Source organism: Diadema antillarum, unplaced genomic scaffold (assembly GCF_040938485.1).
Source record: "Diadema antillarum isolate AM-2024a unplaced genomic scaffold, OU_Dant_1.0 seq00000326_RagTag, whole genome shotgun sequence".
Classification (NCBI taxonomy): domain Eukaryota; kingdom Metazoa; phylum Echinodermata; class Echinoidea; order Diadematoida; family Diadematidae; genus Diadema; species Diadema antillarum.
Window position 1 is genome coordinate 1,616,852 of NW_027271344.1, and position 18,899 is coordinate 1,635,750.

The window sequence follows — 18,899 nt, forward strand, 5'->3', positions numbered from 1 at the left end:
CGCTGCCAGTAGAATATCCTCTCTTTTTTCTGTCTCTCTCCAGTCTTTCTTTTTTCATGTCGCCCATTAACAAGGTTGGTGGAGTTAAGGGTGAATGTCATTTCAAATGGACGTCACATGTTCATTCCCTTGCCCTCTAAATTGTGGTGGAAATAGTAATTCCGTGCACGGACAGTTGCCTGCCGCTCCCTCTCTTTAAAGGGGACAGGAGGGATTATTTATACCATTATGGCTCTCCAACCAAAGACATGTTGCTTTAATATTCTGTAGTGTGCATACTTGCATCCTCCCTTTTTTGTTCACTTCCTATCCTTTTCATTGCATTTTATGTGGGCACATGTTATCTCTCTCCATCTTTCAATGTACATTAAGATCATGAAGTCAATGATTAAGGGATTTTCATGTACTATATATGTGTTTATGATTATTAACAGATTTCTTTTTTATTATAAGGACAATTATACACAAATGACTGTAGGGGTAATGGAGTTTATAACAAAGCAATTAATGAAAGGAAGACATGTTATCTGATTATTTTTCATCAGAAGGAAGATAATATGCAAATTACAGTAGGGTGATAGAGTTTATTACAAACCAAAGAGAGACACAACTACTATGTAGGGGGAATTTTGTGCGATTAATTTGTCATGCTCATTGTAGTAAGAGGGACGAAATTCATGTGTTTTGATATCGGTGTCCAGCAAAATCTTACAGATGATACTAAATTTAATGGGTAATTTTACATTGTATACAAAATGTTCCTGCAGTATAAAGCATTTCAAATATACATTTTACAGATAATACTAGTACCATGATACATATGCATAGAACACAGCAACAAAGATATTTGCAGTTTCATTTTTAGGCCACTTTCATGCAACAAAATATGTGAAAATTTATACAGCGCAAAATAGTTCAAGGTTACCAAATTATTTTTCCTATCTAACAGAAATAGCAATAACTCAGAGACTTATTCCAGCCTTTTTCTCATCACTGTATTATTTTTGTCATCTACAGTTGATGCGGACGAGATCCGCAGGTTGGGCAAGCGCTTCAAGAAGCTGGATCTGGACAACTCGGGCTCGCTGAGCGTGGATGAGTTCATGTCACTACCGGAGCTCCAGCAGAACCCGTTGGTCCAGAGGGTCATTGATATATTTGACGAGGATGGAAACGGGGAGGTGGACTTCAAAGGTGAGTCCATGGGGCCGCTGAGACGGTGGGGCAGCTTTAGCTGGGCTAGGAGTGAGTTCCCAGTCTTCTGCACAGTCAAGTCAGTTGGATTAATTGCTTTGATACACTCAAGTATTGTCCCAGGAACCCGACTTGACTTTTAGCGGCAGACTCTTTGCCCAGTTGGAATCAGCTTGCTACAAACCAAGATTTAAAGTTAGGTGTGAAAAATAGTGAACTAAGTAAGAGTAAGGATAGAACTATGACCGTTTCATGCTGACATCCAAGCGTGTGTGTGTGTGTACATGTGTGTGTGTTTGAACATATCTGTGAACTACCTCTTGTAATTTGTGTTTTGTGTAATGAAGATTCAGTCACAACAAAATTTGTCTGACTGAGAAATGAAAGATACCTTTCTCCTATCTAGGACCCATCTCTCAGCATAGGTAATGGGTGAATACTTGCTGGCCCTGGGTTGACATTCATGAATAAGTCTTACCCAGCTAGGATGAATTAAAAAAAAAAAAAGTGATTGTGATGTGGAAACACCAAGAATTAAAAGATATTTAGGGTAAGCCTTTCAATTACATGATCTAAAATGGTGAGTTTTGTTTTGTTTTGTCTTTCATTTTGCCTAAAAAGACAAAGTGATAGGAAAAGAGCAAAACACTTTCATTTTTGTCTGTTCTCAAATTATGTCTTAAACAAATGTATTGCTTGTACATGTACTGTAAAAATGTTACTTTTTACAACTTCAATGTATCTTCCTTAAAGTGAAAGTTATTTCACAATAACCAATTACTTTTGCAAGGAGGCTGTGGATGATAATTTGAAGTTACTTTCCCAAAGCGGGCCCAGTCTTCTCACCCATCATGCAGCAAGGAGAAAGATGTTTGTGCTATATGCATGAGATTACACTATGAGAGCTGTGTTCTAGCCCAAACGAGTTGTATGAGTCATGTGCGCTGGAGCATGCATGTTTAAAGACCCTACGAGGGACCACTGTTTCGTGGAGCTCATAAATTAAGTGACACGAATGTGTGTCTGCGATATAAAACTGTGATCCCCTGAGCTTGATATTCAACTTTGCGTTAATGTCATATTGATGTATGCCTACACTAGGCCTTTGTTGCTCCTTTATCAGAGAGTAAATTACTACTGCCCAGAGGGGAATACAAATATCTCCGTTGTCTCTCCATCCAAAGTATTCTTACCAGAAAAATCTAGTCAGGGTTGTGAGCTGGGACATTGCTTTTGCGGGTGTTATAAAAACAAAAGTGTCTCGTCCAAAGGAAATCATCTCCAGGGTTGCACCCATATCGTGGAAAATCTTCATTTGAAGTGATGGTTCATTGTATTCTCAATGTCAGTGATAGATTACAATAATAGTCAGTGTTGAATGTTGAAATGTAATCTTCCTACACACTTCTCTCCTTTTCAAATCTCCCTTCCCCCATACTTCAGATTGAGTAGTGCACTGTAGAATGGTTATCTGAAGGGCACTTCAATTTGCTGTAGCCATCAGTAGAAATAAGATTCATTTGACTGCAATAGCCACCAGAGAAATAGTTCCACTGACCATTTGCCTGTAATCTTGCTTACTCGTTGCTTGTTATAGTGTCTGTTTGGTGACTGGTTGGTAATATCACTTTTTCGCAAGAGAGCGTACCGAGGGATAGTAAATAACATCGCATGCATCCATGACTGAAGAAGTTGATTTTTCATCAGATTCAAAAGATCTGTTTACCTGTCAAATCGTATCAGCTGTGTCTTACGTGCACCTGAACATTATCATCATTTGACCATGTGTTGTTACAAATGTCAAAGATCCAAGTGAATTATTATGTTAGATAAAATGCTGTTGATCAAATTCTTCGAACATCTGTCCACTTGCTGATCCGTTACTGTGGTTAAATGTCAGTGCCCTTCGAATAAGATAAGTCTTTCTTGTAGGTAAATTTCTCTGCATAATTGGGATTCGTTCTTTAGTCCATCTCTCTCTCTCGCTCTCTCAAAAAAAAATGAAAAAAAAAAAACTTGTGTTTCACATTCTGAGGTCAGTTTTTCTCTTCTGATTCATGGAATTGAATTTGTAAGTAATAATGCAATGGAATTGCTGTCGAAATATCTAGAAAGGAAAAAAAAAAACTTCCATCTCTTGTAGGTTCATCCACCGTCATCTATTGCTGTTGTTTTTTTCAGAGTTAGAACAGGTTATTTTGTTAATATTAAAATCCTCCCGATATTGTCCCTCCCCCTCTTTAGATCCTTTCCTCTTAACTCATCTTAGATGCAGAGTTTTTGACACCCACAGGAAGGTGTGAACCTCATTGGCCAGGAGCATAGTCTTTGTGGAAACAGACCTCTTTCTTTATTACATTTCTCTTTCAGTGTGTGTTTGTGTGAAATGCACAGTTATGGTAGTTTGATTTCAGTAGCCCAGGAGTGAAATGTAGTTGATTCTTATATTTAAAACAGACAGTTACAGGGAAATTGCCCTAGCAACTAGAAAGGTACATGTAGTAAGCTTCGTTTGCAATTGGGTTTTTCCCCCTCTTATTGGTTTATACAGTAGCTAACATAATATTATGCACAATATAAGGGGATGATATTTTTTTATTTGTAACCATGATGTTGCATCCACCTGTAGTAAATAAGATTTACATAATTTCAGTCTGTAGGCGTCAGTGTTGGTGACCACTCAAAACGAAACTTTGTTTACCATCTCTTGAAACTTATATTAACTCATACATTTAGTGGAGGCTTGGAGGGCTCGGAAAATTATGTGAGAAAAAATATCCATCCCTGTATTAAAGGGGTAAAATCAAGAAGAGAGAAATGATGAGGTTTTAATAGCATCAGACAAAAAACCAGAGTTGTGGAAATTTAATGTTTCTCTGGTTTTCACAAAACAGGGACACTCTATGCAATTATCACACATGCAAAAGATGAGGTGATGCATCACCACACATGTCCAATTTTGTTTGTGTGATTTATTTATTTTTTCTATTTAGTTAACTTTGAGTATAGAGAGGCATTTTACATTTCACATTGATTACATTTAGCAGTTTAATAGGAACCTTTGTTTGAAGTGCTATTCATATCCTGTTATTATCATTATCATCATCATCAGCAGCATTAGCAGCAGCATCAAAATTATTACTATCATCATTGCATTTCAAATGACAGTAAGAACATCTAGGCATTTTTTCTCCAGCTATAAAAGCAGTGTTTAGCAAGAGGTGAGGCTTGCTATTCTTATGCCATATGCCACGTACAGATATGGTTGATTCGCATTGAGAGGTTTTGGCAAAAGATTACAACCCGAGCACTTCATATGCTTGTTAAACACCAAAATGTGGATAAGTATAATGCTGTTGTATATGATTTATCGCATGCATTGTCATTGATTTTAGATTTAAACATGGTGGTGTGATCAGGATACAGAGTAATAAGTCCAGGGAAAATATACCTTCCAAGTCCTTTAGGTCTACATGTCAGTATTTTATGAATGCACAGTGCTGAAATATGCAAGAATTTGATGAATAACAAAGGTAGGTGGTTAATAGAGAACATTTTTGTAGGCTCTGACATTGTAAAATGCAATGAAATTCCACCCTCACATTCACATCATTGAATTTGTTATGGCACCGGAGAAATGACTAGACCTCAACCAGATTCATGTCAAATTTCTCACTTTTCCGTAAGATGTAATTGTAAGTATATTTGATGATAAATATATTTACTGTATCTGTATTGATGTAAATGAAAGAAATGCCATCTTTCTATTTTTCTTCTATCTTTTTCTTGATCCCTGCTTCTCACCTATCATACTCTTCTCTCTCCCTCTTTTGATCTTTCTTTCTCCAATTTCATAGCTCTCTTTCTTTTATGTTGTGAATCTCCCCCCCCCCCCCCTTTCTATTCTGTGTAACATCTCACCATAGCTGTGTCGGGCAAATATGAGTCTGGTTCCCTTGAGACTAGTCAGTGGGTGTCTGGATGATTGAGAACCTTGATTCCCGTGGTGTAGTCTTTGCCCCAAACCTCCCTGACGACCGGCTTCACTTCATTGTGCTTGTATATCAACAGATATATTGTATGCTTTCATGTACATGTAGATATTTACCAGTCTAGTTTCTTATCTCTATTATTAATGATTTTTATTTCATTCTTTATTTTTTATTTTGACTCCTCCAGCAATGTTTAGAATTTAGTGGATGTGCAAAATTTCAAGTGGCAAATTGTCCCATTCAGTGTGGCCTTCACTTCATCAAAGAGATTTTATATTGGGAGACTAGCAGTGAATAGGGACAAGCTGAGTGGGTATGCTGACTGATTGAAGCTTAGGAGTATAGCATGACAGAATTGAAGGTATAGAGGTATAAAGACACTCTGGTTGCTAGGGTAACACAGTGAATTCAAATAACGCTGATTGATGACTTCGATTCTCTGATTCTGGCCTTTCATGTTATAATTATCCGACAATCCCTCCCCTCCTTTTTTGCCCTGCATACCGAACAAGACATGAATTTCATATTTGGTGTCAAGAGCTTTTCAAGCATGTTCATGTTACACTCCATGCAAACCATAATTTAAGAAATGACTTCATATGAACAAATGGGAGGATTTGTTCCAATTCATATCTGCATGAGCTACATTGTATATCTAGGTACATGTATAGGCCTACATATTGCAGTGTGTAGCTATAGAGAGAGATGAAGATATAGACAATATAGAGACATAGAAAAATAACAACAGAGAGAGACAGAGACATAGATACTGTACATATAGACACAGACATAGATGTAGAGATAGGGATAGAGATAAGTGTAAATATAGATATAGGTACAGATATCAAGAGATATTGATGTACATTGTAGGGAAGATCATAGATATAGTAGATACATGGACTTTGTTTATAAATGTTTTAATGCCAGTAGTCACATACATTGTCAAGTACATAGTTTAATTAATCAAGACATGAAATGCTTTTATCTTTCAATTTGATCCTGATACATATTTCAAGTAGGTTACAAGTAACATATCCTCTTATGATTTCCTGAAATTGAGGTTCTCTTTTTCTTTTCTTTTTTTTTTTTTTTTTTTTTTTTTTTCATCATATGATGTGGAGTTATCTTTCCCATGCGAGATCTTCCACTACCCTCTCTCACTACCTCTGAAATGTGTATTGTATCTTCCTATTGTGAGAGCCACCATCTAGTCACAACTTCTCCACCTTGCTCTTCATCCTCTTGGATGCGATATACCGTGCTCTCACCCACAAGCAGGTCTCTCATGCATTTTAAGAACTAGGAATGAATTTTGCATTTAGTATGGGAGGGGGTGGAGGGGGAGACATATCTCAAGTTTGAGGTATTATCACTGATGCAGGCTTGCAAAATGCATGATAGTGAAAGAGCCACCAAACCGCATCCCATAAACCTTGCCTCCGGCACTGCTTCGTGTTTTGCCTGTTGCATTAAGAAGAACTGCGGTAAACAATCTGTGGGTGTAAATGTATCTGACAAGGAGTTTGTTTTCAAGTTATCTGTTTTTGTTGTTTTTAGCAAAGACAAAATTCCCAGAGCCTAATATGTGTGCATTTTTTTTTTATGTCAGTCTTTTTCAAAACTGTTTATGCTAATTTCGTTTTCCTAGTAGTGATTGAATATGTATTTTTTTTTATACATGGAGAGAATTCACCTGGAGAAAAAAAAGTACAACTGTAATTTGAAGTATTTCAAATTACAAAACTAAAGGAGTAGAGAACTTTGAGCACAAGCCAAGAAATAAAATTATGCTCTTTGATGATCACTGTGCAATTTACTAGACACTGTTTCATATGGGCTCCTGAAAATTACTATCGTAGTCTTACAGTGTTACAGTAACTTACACATGATTACAACTGTATGATAGCACTCACTGTGCCAAACTTCCTATTTTCAAATTTTATCATGATTATGTATTGGTTTGAACCCCACAGCAGTAGTAATAATCATAAATCATTTCACTCCTATTCCTTTTCATCTTTTACCGTTGGTTTCACTGAATTTTCACAACCACTTTCTCTGTAAAAGGTACCTTGTAAATTCTCTTAATTGCTAAGGACACAGGACTTATTCTATCTGTGTACAATTTGTATCTGCGTTTTCATGTATTCTTCTTTCAAGTTTGAGAATCAAGAGGGGTGAGAAAAAAAACAAACAGCCAAGTTCTCTGATTGTGTCAATGTTTTGAGATAATGTCAAAAGTGTCAAAGTCAAATTTTCACAGCACACAATCAACTGTGATGCAAACTAATGACATATGATGATTGTCACATAATGTGCTTGTTGAAGGCGGTCACTGTTTGATATAAATGCATTTTGCATTCTTGGGCATCCCCCCCCCCCCCCCAAAAAAAAAAAGTAACAAGAAACAGTCATCAGTCAAGTGGTTACTATAAAATGGCTATTGACATCAAATTGAATCATAACAAACTTGTTTCATTACATTGTAAACAAAAAGAAAACGAGCATGTTCAACACTGCCAGATTGACAAGTGATTTCTGACTGTATGTCAAGGCAGTTTGCCTGTGCAGGCTCCTGTAGTTAAGCTCATAGCATTGTGGCTCGCCCCACAGCGACCCTTTATTTTCGACTTGACCACCATTGGGCATGGCTGATTTCTTATTTCCTAGCGACGACGACGAAGGAGAGGGTATGCGACAAGGAGCTGCCCTTCCACCTTTCCGGGAGTTGTCTGGGATTTGCATGTCCTTGACTGCGACAGACTTAAGAGCTGTGTATGCCGTGACCTCAAGAGACACGCCATTCATGATCTCATCTGGCAGCTTCTTTTGAGTACCTCGGGGGAATATGAAACATAAGTTTTGAACCAATTGAGTTGCATTATTCAGAGGGCAGGATTTACCGCTGACATGTACAAAACGTAATGGTTTGGAACTTGAGTGCATTCCTCTTCAAGAAATTTCAGAGGAATGCATGGTGCAGTGATGGAAGGCAGAGGTATTTTCATGGAATTTTTGCCTGTGTTTGTGTGTTGTGTGTTTTAGAGAGAGAGATTTAAAATTATGCATTATTTTTACCTATGGCTACCAACTGAAAATTCTTCCTCGTAAACAGTACAGCAAATTGATTTCCAACAATATTGTTGATATAGTAAAGCCAGGAAAGATTTTGCAGATATAGCTGTCTTGTACCCTTGTCATGGAATCTTGATCATAGATTTTGTTTTGTTTCGAGTTTTGTTTTGTTATGTCTTAAGGTGGTTACAAAGCTGACATCATGTTCTGTACCTTTTTATGCCTCCGCCACGAAGTGGTGCCGGAGGCATTATGTTTTCGGTCCGTTACGTCGTACGTCCGTCCGCTTTCGTTTACGCGATAACTTGAGTAATATTTACTGGAATTTTACCAAACTTGGTCCAAGTATGAAGTATGATAGGGCAATTATTTGATTAGATTTGGGGTGAAATCGGCTAAAGGTCAAAGGTCAAGGTCAAATCATGAAATTGTATCTGTTTACGCGATAACTCAAGACTAGATGGAGCAAATTTCACCAAACTTTGTTGGAGGATGATGTATGATGGGACAATTACTTGATTAGTTTTTCAGTGAAATCAGACAGAGGTCAAAGGTCAAAGATCAAGGTCAAATCCTAAAATTTATCTGTTTATGTGATAACTCAAAACTGGATGAAGCAGCTTTCACCAAACTTGGTCCAAGGATGATGTATGATGGGACAATTAGTTGAGTAGATTTTAGTGACATTGGCGAGAGGTCAAAGGTCAAAAGGTCAAGGTAAAATGCTACAAATGTTGCAATTTCCCCCATATCTATGCAATGCCCAAAGGTATTTTCTTGAAACTTGGTGTGGACATGTACTACTGCGTAAAGATTCTCCAGAGAGAGTTTCATGTCATAAGGTCAAAGGTCAAAAGGTCAAAGGTTAGATGAAAATGTTGCAATATCACTTTTCTCGCAAATGGTTCAATGATCTTCGTGGAACTTGGTACATATGCATGTACTGACTGGCAGGGATTATCTAGAGAATTTAGGGGTCATGGGTCATGGGTCAATAGTCAGGGGTCAAAGGTCAAGGTCAACTCCTCAAAATGTTACTATTTCCCTCATATGCAATGCTTGCATTATTAGTTTCAAAACTTGATACATGCATTACCTAATGGAGATTCTCCAGGAAATTTCGAGCCAGAAGGTCAAAGGTCAAAGGTTGTGGGTCAAAGGCCAGGTTTCAATGCCCCCCCCCCAAAAAAAAAAAAAAAGAAAGATAAATAAATAAAATAAATAAATAAATAAATAAATCTATTTTGTACCGTCATTTACACTCTTTCTTCATACCTTGGAAATTACCCAATGCATAAACTTATAAAAAGGTCCGTCAGAATTCAAGTAAAAATTCTCAAGTCCCCAAATATGTGTGCCTGCACTCTTAGAAAATTATAACAAACCCACACAACATTTCTGATAAACCTGTCATTTCAATATTTTGCCAATTATGTGAAACTGTCATGGATCACATATTGTGAAGACATTGTACTATACGCCTATTGGGAGAATCATGCATTATGGCGGAGGCATCAGTCGCCATAGCGACATTTCTAGTTTATTTTTGCAGCAAATACTGCAGCTTGTCTTTGCTTAAGCCAGCCCTGTGCATGAAAGGGCTCAGATAATTGGATCAGCTATAATACCAATCTTGCATATATTTGAAATTGTGTTCAGTGATCAATGATCTGTCCTTCCAACTGGATGAAAGTTGAATTGACACAATGTGCCAGTTAGTGTCTATCCATACATACTCAGTGTATATAGGCCTATATAAGAAAAAAATGATTTCTGTGCTGGAAGGAGTGTGGCATCAAAATATTCTTACTAGAGATTAGTGTGATCAATGGGGATATGAGAACAGCTGTGTGCCTTGCTGTTTACAGTAAAATCCCACATTCAGGTTTATTTAAAGCAACAGTGTTTTGGGATATGAGGCTGAAATGCGCTCTCTTTCGTGACATTTAGACTTGAATCTCAGGATTTGGGGAAAATGGCCAGAAAAAGACCGTTAGATCTTTGCTCTTTATTACTCCTTATAATTCATTATTCTGTGCAATTTTTTTTTAAGGGGAAAAATGCTTCAGGTCAAATTTTAAAGATTATGTGGTGTAGTCAAGTGCTGTTCTTGCCGTTTTTAGACAAGATATAGTTTTTATGACCCCTTTCTCACCAGCACAAAATAGAAAACAGAACAATGCAATTATTTATACTCCATCTTTAACTCCCACATATGTCATTATCTGGAAATGATTTTGTTTCAATCTTTCATCCTCATCCTTTATTTTTGTCCCCAGTCGGAATTCAGAAGCAAAGGAAAATTGCTGAATATTTTTTTTTCCACCCACAGATCTTCTTTCCTCTCTCTCTCTCTCTCTCTCTCTTTGTGACAAATCAAAGGAATATGCACAGTTACAGTTGTAGCGGTACCAAATGTGTGCATGATACATTGCTGACCTTTTCAAGTTTGAATGAAAATCAATCACTCACTCAGTGACAAATAAGTGGTTTGTATATGTTGTTTATTTCAATTCCATCCATCTTTATTTCATGTTGCCTTTAAGAATTTTCTCCAGGCCATCATCCCACACTTATTCAGCTTCGAATAGCAGGCATTTTGCTCGCTAGTTTCATTTCAGTGTGCGAGTTAGCAATTAGTGTCTGTCATGTTGCCGTTATTCATATCGTAAGACATGTGGGTGGCGCGGGAATGATCTACCCAGTGTGCAGGGTGATGATTGATGAATCTGATGTTATAATTTACAAGAATTTATAAGGCACAGGATTATTTTTATTCAGGTTTATTTCTTGTGTACATATATGTATGTGTGTGTGTGTGTGTGTGTGTGTGCACAGAAATGATTTTGTCTGTGAAAACTGAGACAGAAGCCGTTCTTATCCCAGCTGTGCTTGAAAGAAAAGATATGAGTGATATCTACTATCCTACCTGGGTTCTACTCATGGAGTGGAATATGTTATCTGGGAATGTTCTACTTTGAGATTCATTGGTGCTGTGACCAGAACAATTGATCTCCCACAGATGGCTTGACCTTATTTTGTTTTGTCACGCAAAACTCTACCAAGATGAAAATCATGTGCTGTATGGAAATAATGTGTACTGTGCCTATCTCTGCTCCACCCTTGCGTCAAACCCTCTCCTGCACTGTGCCTCTCTATAGGGCTTTTTACACTTGCAAAATTTTGCTTAGTCCCGTACAAACGGTGGGGCTGGGGGGGGGGGGGGGGGCTTAGCCCCACCGTTGGTACCGGACTTTCCTTAGCCCACTTTCTGTTTACACTTGTTTTTGCCAAAGTAGGCTAGCCCCACCAATAATCCCGTACTATCTGGCCCTGCAAAATAGCAGGGTTAGCACCGCAATTGCAGTGCCAAGCAAGCGAGTGTAAACAGAACGAAAAAATAATCCGGGGCTAAGCGTCGGAGACGAAGTCCGACCCCCCACTGACCAATCAGAAACGAGGTAATCAAGTGCTGCCGGTGCATGCGTGTATTTGTACAGTGCACAGCGTAATCATGAATATTCATGTGGTTTGGAAAGTACGGGACTAAAAAATATGAGTGTAAAAAGGTCAATTTTCTCCTTAGCCCAGGACAAGAGCTTAGTACGGGATTTAATGGCGAGTGTAAAATGCTGAAAAAATTGGTACGGGACTAACGATAGTCCTGGGTCAGAGAAAGTATGGGGTTAAGAAACACAAGTGTAAAAAGGGCTTATGCTCTCCCCCACTGTCTTTCCATACTCCTCCTTTGTGCCTATGTGTCTCATTTCTCCTGCCCAGTGCTTATCTCTGTTCCTTCCCACTAACCCTGCTCCTCCCCCAAGCCTATCTCTGCTCCTCCCTATCACTACTCCCTTTCCCTGCTCCTCCCCTGTGCCAATCTCCCTGTTGCCCATCTCTGCTCCTCCCCTGTGCCAATCTCAGCTCCTCCCCTTTGCCCATCTCTGAGCTCCTCCCTGTGCCTATTTCAGCTCATCCCCTGTGCTTATGTATCTCTGCTCCTCCCATGTGCCTTTCTCTGCCTCTCTTTTTGCCTAATACTGCTCCTCCCCTGTGTATATTTCTCCTACTCCCCTCTGCCTATCACTAATCCGTCCCTGTGCCTATCTCTGCTCCTTCCTATTGTCTTTCCCTGCTCCTCCCCGTTATTGGTGTTTTTTTGTTTTTTTTTCGTCCGTCCTCCAACTCTGATCCTCACATCATGAGCATATAATGTATACACCTCTCACACACCACTTACTCCTTGCCAGAGTGGATTCCCATCTTTGCCCCTATAACCTTTACTGTGTCTCTGTTGCCTGCCTGCACCTCACTGACCTTTTCCTCTTTGAAGTAAAGTCTTGTTCCAAGACTGAGCAACACTGTCTTCATGCTTGCCCTTCCTCATATAACTCGCCTCCAACCACATTATTTCTAATCAGTGTGACATGTGTGTGGAGAAAAAAAAAAGGAGGAAAATGCTTGCATGTGATTCACAGTGCATTGTGTCCTGCACAGACGTTGTCTGATTGCATAATATGGTAAAAGTATAGTGTCTATCTTTAGTGGAGGCTGCAGCTGTTGCGTCTCTTTAATTAAAAAAAATATGACATGTAATGCACAATGCATACATGAAGAGTTTGAATTTAAAAAACCAATACAAAAACCAATAAACACCATTTTCAAACTTTTTAAAGTAAGGTCATCTTCAAATAGAGAAAAATTGAATCATTTCAATGATGCTTAATTAATTCACTTGTTATATAACAAATATTTTGAAGATACATGTGTATTTGTTAAAATTATCACATATATTTTAATAATCTTGTGGTTTATCAGCAGCTTCAATCTCAAATATCTCATGTATAAAGTAAAATTGATATCCCATGGTGATTTTTTGTATTTATAACTCTTCATACAGCTGTTCTGGCAGTGATATAGAGGAAAGTTATTGTTTTGAAGGACCATCATTTGGACTTACTCTTTTGACAATATATTAAGGAAGTTAAAGTGTCAAAAGAATACATCAGTCTTGCAGTCACTGGAGATGGAGACACACTGTATGTGGTGAGGGTTGGGTTCACAATTCCTTCCACTTTGCCCGTATTTCTCTCTTTTCACATTTTTATGCCACTTTTTTCACTTTTCTGTATGTCATTAGAGGTGTAAGCGGCATTCATGGAAGTGTTCCCGGTGCAAAGACTATGTGGAAAGTCACAGTGTAATTATTGATTGCAAACATGGTGATAGCATTCCTTGGTGGCAGGCAGCTGTGGTTCAAATTCATTCATAATTCATCTTGCATCATATAAATGTGAAAAATGTCTTAATAATTGTTAACTTCTGGCAGAACCCGTCGTGATGAAAGAAAAAAAAAATGTGAAAATAGGAATATATTACAATTTCTCGAGTGCCTGACTGTGAAATCATCAAGTGCTGCTCTGGTGTGTGTGTAAACTCATTCAATGTACCAAAGAGCACGCCCTCACACCCTCCAGAAAATGGGCACCCCCACACATAAATCTTCCCTATTCCATTAAATGTCACATGTGTGTGGCATTTCACATCTGAATAATATATATGATATTTTAATATCACACCATTGCCTTAGCTTACAGAGGAAAGTCATAATACCTTTTATTTTGCCTATTCTTCTTTATAGTTTGTATGATAGGTGTCTTTTTCTTAATAAGTCCTTTGGTCTGTAATTTGTCCAAATATGATGGAAGGAAAATCCTGTGAAAGGAGAAAAAGAAGCAATAACCAAATCAAATAGCACTCATGAAGTAAGTACGTGACCTTGCTCAGTAAGCATGATAAGATTACTTTGTACCAACTCAACAAATAGACAGTTTTTTTGTGTTTTATTTTGTTTTGTCTTGCTTTTTGCAAAAGGTAGTAAACAAATTGCACATGCTGGAAAATATGGGATAGCAATTACTGACTTGAATGACTAACTTGAGTGAACAGCAATGATTAGTTTGGGTTGAATAAAAGATAGTAGATCCCAGAGAATTGTCCCTTAGAAGGATTTTTCCCAAATTCTAAAAGCAGAAAAGGTGAACCTAAATCTTTCTAAATGCATGATGTGTGCTTGAAGGTAGAAGAGAAAGAGGTGGAGAGAGAGAAAGACGGAAGAAAAATCAGTGGAAAGGAGGAAGGTTTAGATTAAGTTTACTATGACACTGACAACTGTGATGAAGATTACAATATAATCATTTTGTTGCATTTTTTTTTTGTGTCTTTTCCTTTTATTCTTCATAAAATACATAAACCAAGGTAATACTTGCAAGGTTGAAAATTTGCCTTCTTTTCCATGATCCCTAAAACCAATAAGTATAACAGTGCCATGCTAATGAGCAAAAACTGATTTGATTTATGGATTACTCCATCAGATGATGGCAGTGCAGGCTACGATGTTCATATTAAAATATTGACCTTTCATATGGAGGGAGCGGGGAGAAGAAGATGATGGAACAGATGAAAGGTTGAAAATAGTGTGGGAATAAAGACCTTTTTCAGGAAAGAGCCATTGCTGTTACCCTATTTCAGATGGATGTGGTTTAATTTGAATATTTGTAGTGCACAGTATTTCCTGTACCTACAGAAACATGCCACATTTGCATTATAAAAAACTAAAACAAAAACAAATATGCATTATGGCTCTTGAACTTGCTAAGCCCGTGTCATCGAGTACAAGTATTGAATATAATGTAAGTAGAAGAAGGTTCTCAATTTAAGTATAGTCTTCACATGAACATTTTGGGAGGAAAAAAATATATGAATATGTCATGTCAGAGAAACAGTTGTCAAAGTAATTCCATTTAGCTTGGAGAGAAACTGTTACATACATTGTACATTTTAAAATATACATTTTTTTAATTGCATTTTTTCATTAATTCCTGCTAGTACTAGACCAATACCTGCTGTAGAAGTACTCACATTTTGTTGTACATGTTGTGGAAGATTTCCTGTAACAGTGTGTTATATTAGGTCCTTTTTTTTTAGACTAACAATATATTAGGTGTCATTTGTTTGTTTGTTTTTCTCCACCTCCAGAATTCATCCAGGGTGTATCACAGTTCAGTGTAAAGGGGGACAAGGAGTCAAAACTTAGATGTGAGTATCATTGTTATTTACTGTGGTATAATTCACCATATCCTAAGTTATTTTCATTCCAACACTGCATGTCTTCCATTAAAAAACAACAACATTGCTTAATGATTTGTGTTGTGTGTGTTAGTTTTTCCAGCTGTTTTCATACCAGTAGTCTAATCATTAAACTGATATATCACCCTGGATGTCGTGTGCATTGGCGGTGTCAAGCAGGGAGGCCAGTCATTTATGATGGGAACACAAATTAGATGGCTTTTACAGATTGTGAAAGTTACAAGGATGATAGCTATGTGCCAGTTTTTCTCGAGTGAGGGCGCTGTTGACAGAATGTGCAGGCTTAGTGTTCACATTTTCATCAGTATTGTATCATTTTAGAGCCATTTATAATGAAACAAATCATTTGTCATACATTGTACATGTCATGTCATGACTTCCTCCCAGGTGTTGAAAGAGAATGTAGGCTTTGATTTTCCCAATTCATCCCTATCATACCTGTGTAGCAGTGTTTGTCAGGTATCAGACCAAACAATATTTACTTTATGATCATTGATGCAAATTTGTAAATCATAATCTTCAAGAACGTGATGAAGTTATCAGGAAGTTTATTTCCCTGAAGGACCCTTCTGTTCCATTAATAGGTGGCTATGATCCAGAAGCTTATCCTATAGCTTCTTATCCTACTTCCTTCATAGCTCCTTATCCTACTTCAATACAGTCAAATCTGTCTGTAGCAGCCACCCAAGGGAGATAAAAAGAGTGGCCTTTATAGACAGGTGGCCACTATAGACAGGTTCTCTGACATTTTGTGTGTCTGGCAAACATGTCCATGTGTGTGTATAAATATACAAGTGTTTCATGCATTGAAAATGACTTTGTATGATCACATTATTGCACATGAGTGTGCATGCAGAAAGCAAGCTTTTTATGCTTTTTATGAGTACATTACTATGTGAGAATGGTGGGAGAATGCTTTTTGAACTGTTCACCATGCATGACTGGCACAGGTAGAAAGCACAAAACATGCTGAATTATTGACTCACCTTTGACTCCGTATGGGTCTGTGACCACTATTTACAGGTTAAAGTATACTGTTGGATACATGTTTTGAAGACAGGTGACCACTATGCGCAGGGGTTTTGACGCAGCTTTTTTCTCAGGGAATTTTACAGTAGCCGTATATGTGCAAGTGGCTGCTATAGACAAGTTGCCACTATTTACTGAGGCAGGTTTGACTGTATGTGATATTTAGACAAGAATCTTTCATTTGCATCCACAGGAATTTGTGAATGTGCATGAAGCCCCTGGTACCAGTGCCTACATTCTTGCTTGAAACACGGAATAAATGCAAACCAAAAGAATACTAGTATATCTAAAAATTGAAAAGAAAAAAAAAAAACATAGTGAGAGGCACTGGAGTCACAATCTTCTGCAGCTCTTGAGACATTAGGTTTATGAGAGTGTGAGCTTATTGGCTTCAATTTTGTCGCTTACATCCCCATTGCACCTTGCAGTTTTCTTCAACATTTACGACATGGACCGTGATGGCTACATCTCCAACGGGGAGCTCTTCCAAGTCCTGAAGATGATGGTGGGTTCCAACCTCAAGGACACCCAACTGCAGCAGATCGTGGACAAGACCATCACCAATGCCGACATGGATGGTGATGGCAAGATCTCCTATGAAGAATTCTGCAATGTGAGTTTTCAGGGGTGTGCCCCTTCTTTTTTCTTTCTTCTTGTTTTTTTTTTCCTCCACAATTTTTCAGTTTAATTTCTTTTTTTACTCTTATATCTTTTGATATATTGATATAAGTTATGCTAAATCTGAGTCTGATCAAAGTTTTATGGCTCTGTGAAAATCAAAATAATTAAATCAAAGTGAGTTTCATATACTGACATAGATTTTGTTATGGTTTTGTGTAATCTGAAATTCCCATCCAATTGTGATATTCGCAAAAACTATGCTAAATCCTTGACAGCATTATTTAATTTTTTTTTACCCCGTTTGTACTTTCTTTGGTTGGTAAATTGGGAGAAATATGTATACTTTTTAGGTGGAGTGCTCTCTTCAAAGTATGGTATATTTCAAGGTTGAAGTTGACACACATGAGACTTACTGTGTGCTGTTTCCAGTCTCATTGAATGTGTTGCCCCAAGACTGTAATGCACTGTAGTGTAGGCTGACTTTTTAAAGCTGTGCGTGTTTCAAATGGGGTGGTAACATGGAACCAGACCACATCTGGCATCCAAAAACTCCATGACCTCAGTTCAGAAAATATGCAGCCATTTTTTTTTTCCCTGTGAGACATTCTCAAGACCAATATGAGACCAGAAGCTGTTGAAAGTACATTTAAACTAAAACAATTGAAAAGTAGCAATGATGAAGATGAAGGTTATTTCTAATTGAATTCTTGAGTTGACATGCCAATGTTTTGTAGTTCCTTGTGTCATTGCATTTATATCTTAAGAACGTTCAAAGCAGAAATGTAAGAAAATCTGTATTTGCTCATTGATTCAATATACCAGCATTGATATAGGCTGAAAAGAACAGCAGAGCATCCAGGACCTTTTCAAACTCAGCATCAGTGGTAATTTTGGATTTGGCCTTTTCTCTCTGTCTCTCGTTGCTCCAGGTGGTCGCAAACACAGACATTCACCAGAAGGTTGTCGTCGATGTATAGCCCCTCCCAATGTATCCACGTAGTGGCTGCAGGGGATTTCCCCGCCCCTCTCCTCCTATCACATCTTTTTCCCTCTCTCTCTCTCTCAATCTCTCTTGTCTCTTTCTTTCTCTCTTTCTATCTCTTGCTCTGTTGCTCAACTTGTTTTACTTTGTGTTATCTTCAATGCAACGTTGGAAAGTAGAACGTAGATGTATATAAACCTAGAGAATGGAAGAAGAGAGGAAAACGCCCAAACACTGAGTTGCCGATGGCTCCTTTTATAAATACCTCCCAATCCTAACTCAAACTTTAGCAACTACCCACAATACCCCGTGCTCCACAGAGACCTTTTTTCTTTGTACATTTTGTAGTTAAGTGGACAGAAGCAAAAATTGGCCATTGAGGAGAAGGCTGATCTATGGAGGCCACTGATATTGAGGTGTTGACTGTGCTGGAAGTGGTACAACATATCAGCCAATACACCTTTACATTTTTAGGGAATGAGGGGTGATGTGTGCCCCGCCCCCCTCTTGGTAAAAAGCTCCTGACGTCTGCTGTAGGTGCATCTTCTTCTTCAAGCTACATCCTGGAAGATGCAACCTGTAATGTGCAAAGGAGAGCCAAGAGAACAAAGGGCTGCCGTGTGAGCAGTGGCTGACAGCCCTGAGACTGGACGTTAGCTTGTAGCATTCTAACAAGAATTATCTGGCTCCTGTCAGAAGTGAAAATACTGGAAGCATTATAGAGATTTTTTTTTTTTCTATGCTTTTCCTACCCACATACACAAACCAGAAATTATGACTTCTTTCTTTCTTTCTTTTTTAATCTCAGCTTCAAAATTTTCCCCTTGTCCTGCTGTGAAGAAGTGTTAGGATAAGCA

General features: G+C 38.0%; 1 protein-coding gene across 1 annotated transcript in view; it reads left to right on the forward strand.

Annotated features, from left to right (window-relative positions):
* The window catches only part of LOC139730660 (calcineurin subunit B type 2), a 37,558-nt gene extending 19,463 nt beyond the window's left edge, over window positions 1-18,095 (forward strand). Inside the window, exons 3-6 of the mRNA XM_071641520.1 lie at window positions 1,018-1,194; window positions 15,300-15,359; window positions 16,868-17,052; window positions 17,990-18,095. Of these exons, the coding sequence (XP_071497621.1) occupies window positions 1,018-1,194; window positions 15,300-15,359; window positions 16,868-17,052; window positions 17,990-18,037 (470 nt within the window). The 3' untranslated portion in view covers window positions 18,038-18,095. The remainder of the gene's footprint in view (window positions 1-1,017; window positions 1,195-15,299; window positions 15,360-16,867; window positions 17,053-17,989) is intronic.
* Window positions 18,096-18,899: the final 804 nt, after the last annotated feature.